Source organism: Penaeus monodon, chromosome 15 (assembly GCF_015228065.2).
Source record: "Penaeus monodon isolate SGIC_2016 chromosome 15, NSTDA_Pmon_1, whole genome shotgun sequence".
Lineage (NCBI taxonomy): Eukaryota > Metazoa > Arthropoda > Malacostraca > Decapoda > Penaeidae > Penaeus > Penaeus monodon.
The window spans coordinates 11,399,211-11,399,572 of NC_051400.1; the positions used below are offsets into that span (position 1 = coordinate 11,399,211).

At 55.2% G+C, this 362-nt stretch overlaps 1 protein-coding gene across 1 annotated transcript in view; it reads left to right on the top strand.

Moving 5' to 3' along the window:
* Positions 1-362, top strand: part of LOC119581742 (potassium channel subfamily T member 2-like) — a gene marked incomplete at its 5' end in the record, with an annotated part of 131,052 nt that overhangs the window by 37,891 nt on the left and 92,799 nt on the right. Inside the window, 1 exon segment of the mRNA XM_037929873.1 lies at positions 134-338. Within this exon segment, the coding sequence (XP_037785801.1) occupies positions 134-338 (205 nt within the window).

A 362-nucleotide genomic window follows, 5' to 3' on the forward strand; every position in this document is an offset into this window, starting at 1 on the left:
CGGATAAGAAGACGGGCAGCCTAATCCGAATTATCACTTATCCCGTTCCCGTTCAAACCTCCCGCCTCCACCAACAAAAAGACGACCAAGACGCGCAACGCTTTCCTCATCTCCACATCTCTTTCCCTAACAGCTACGGGTGTCAGAACGAAAACAAGGACATCAATTACTACCTTGAATACGGGAACAAGACCGACGAGCAGTTCCAGGAGGCGCCCATCATCAACTGGCGGGCGGTGTGGTGGGTGAACCGACCGACGTGGCTGTGGATCCTGCAGCTGGCGGGCGCCGTCATCTCGCTCTCCGAGGCGCTCTTGTTAGCCTACCTGAACTACAAGGTCGGTCCGCTTCGCATTTTGTGT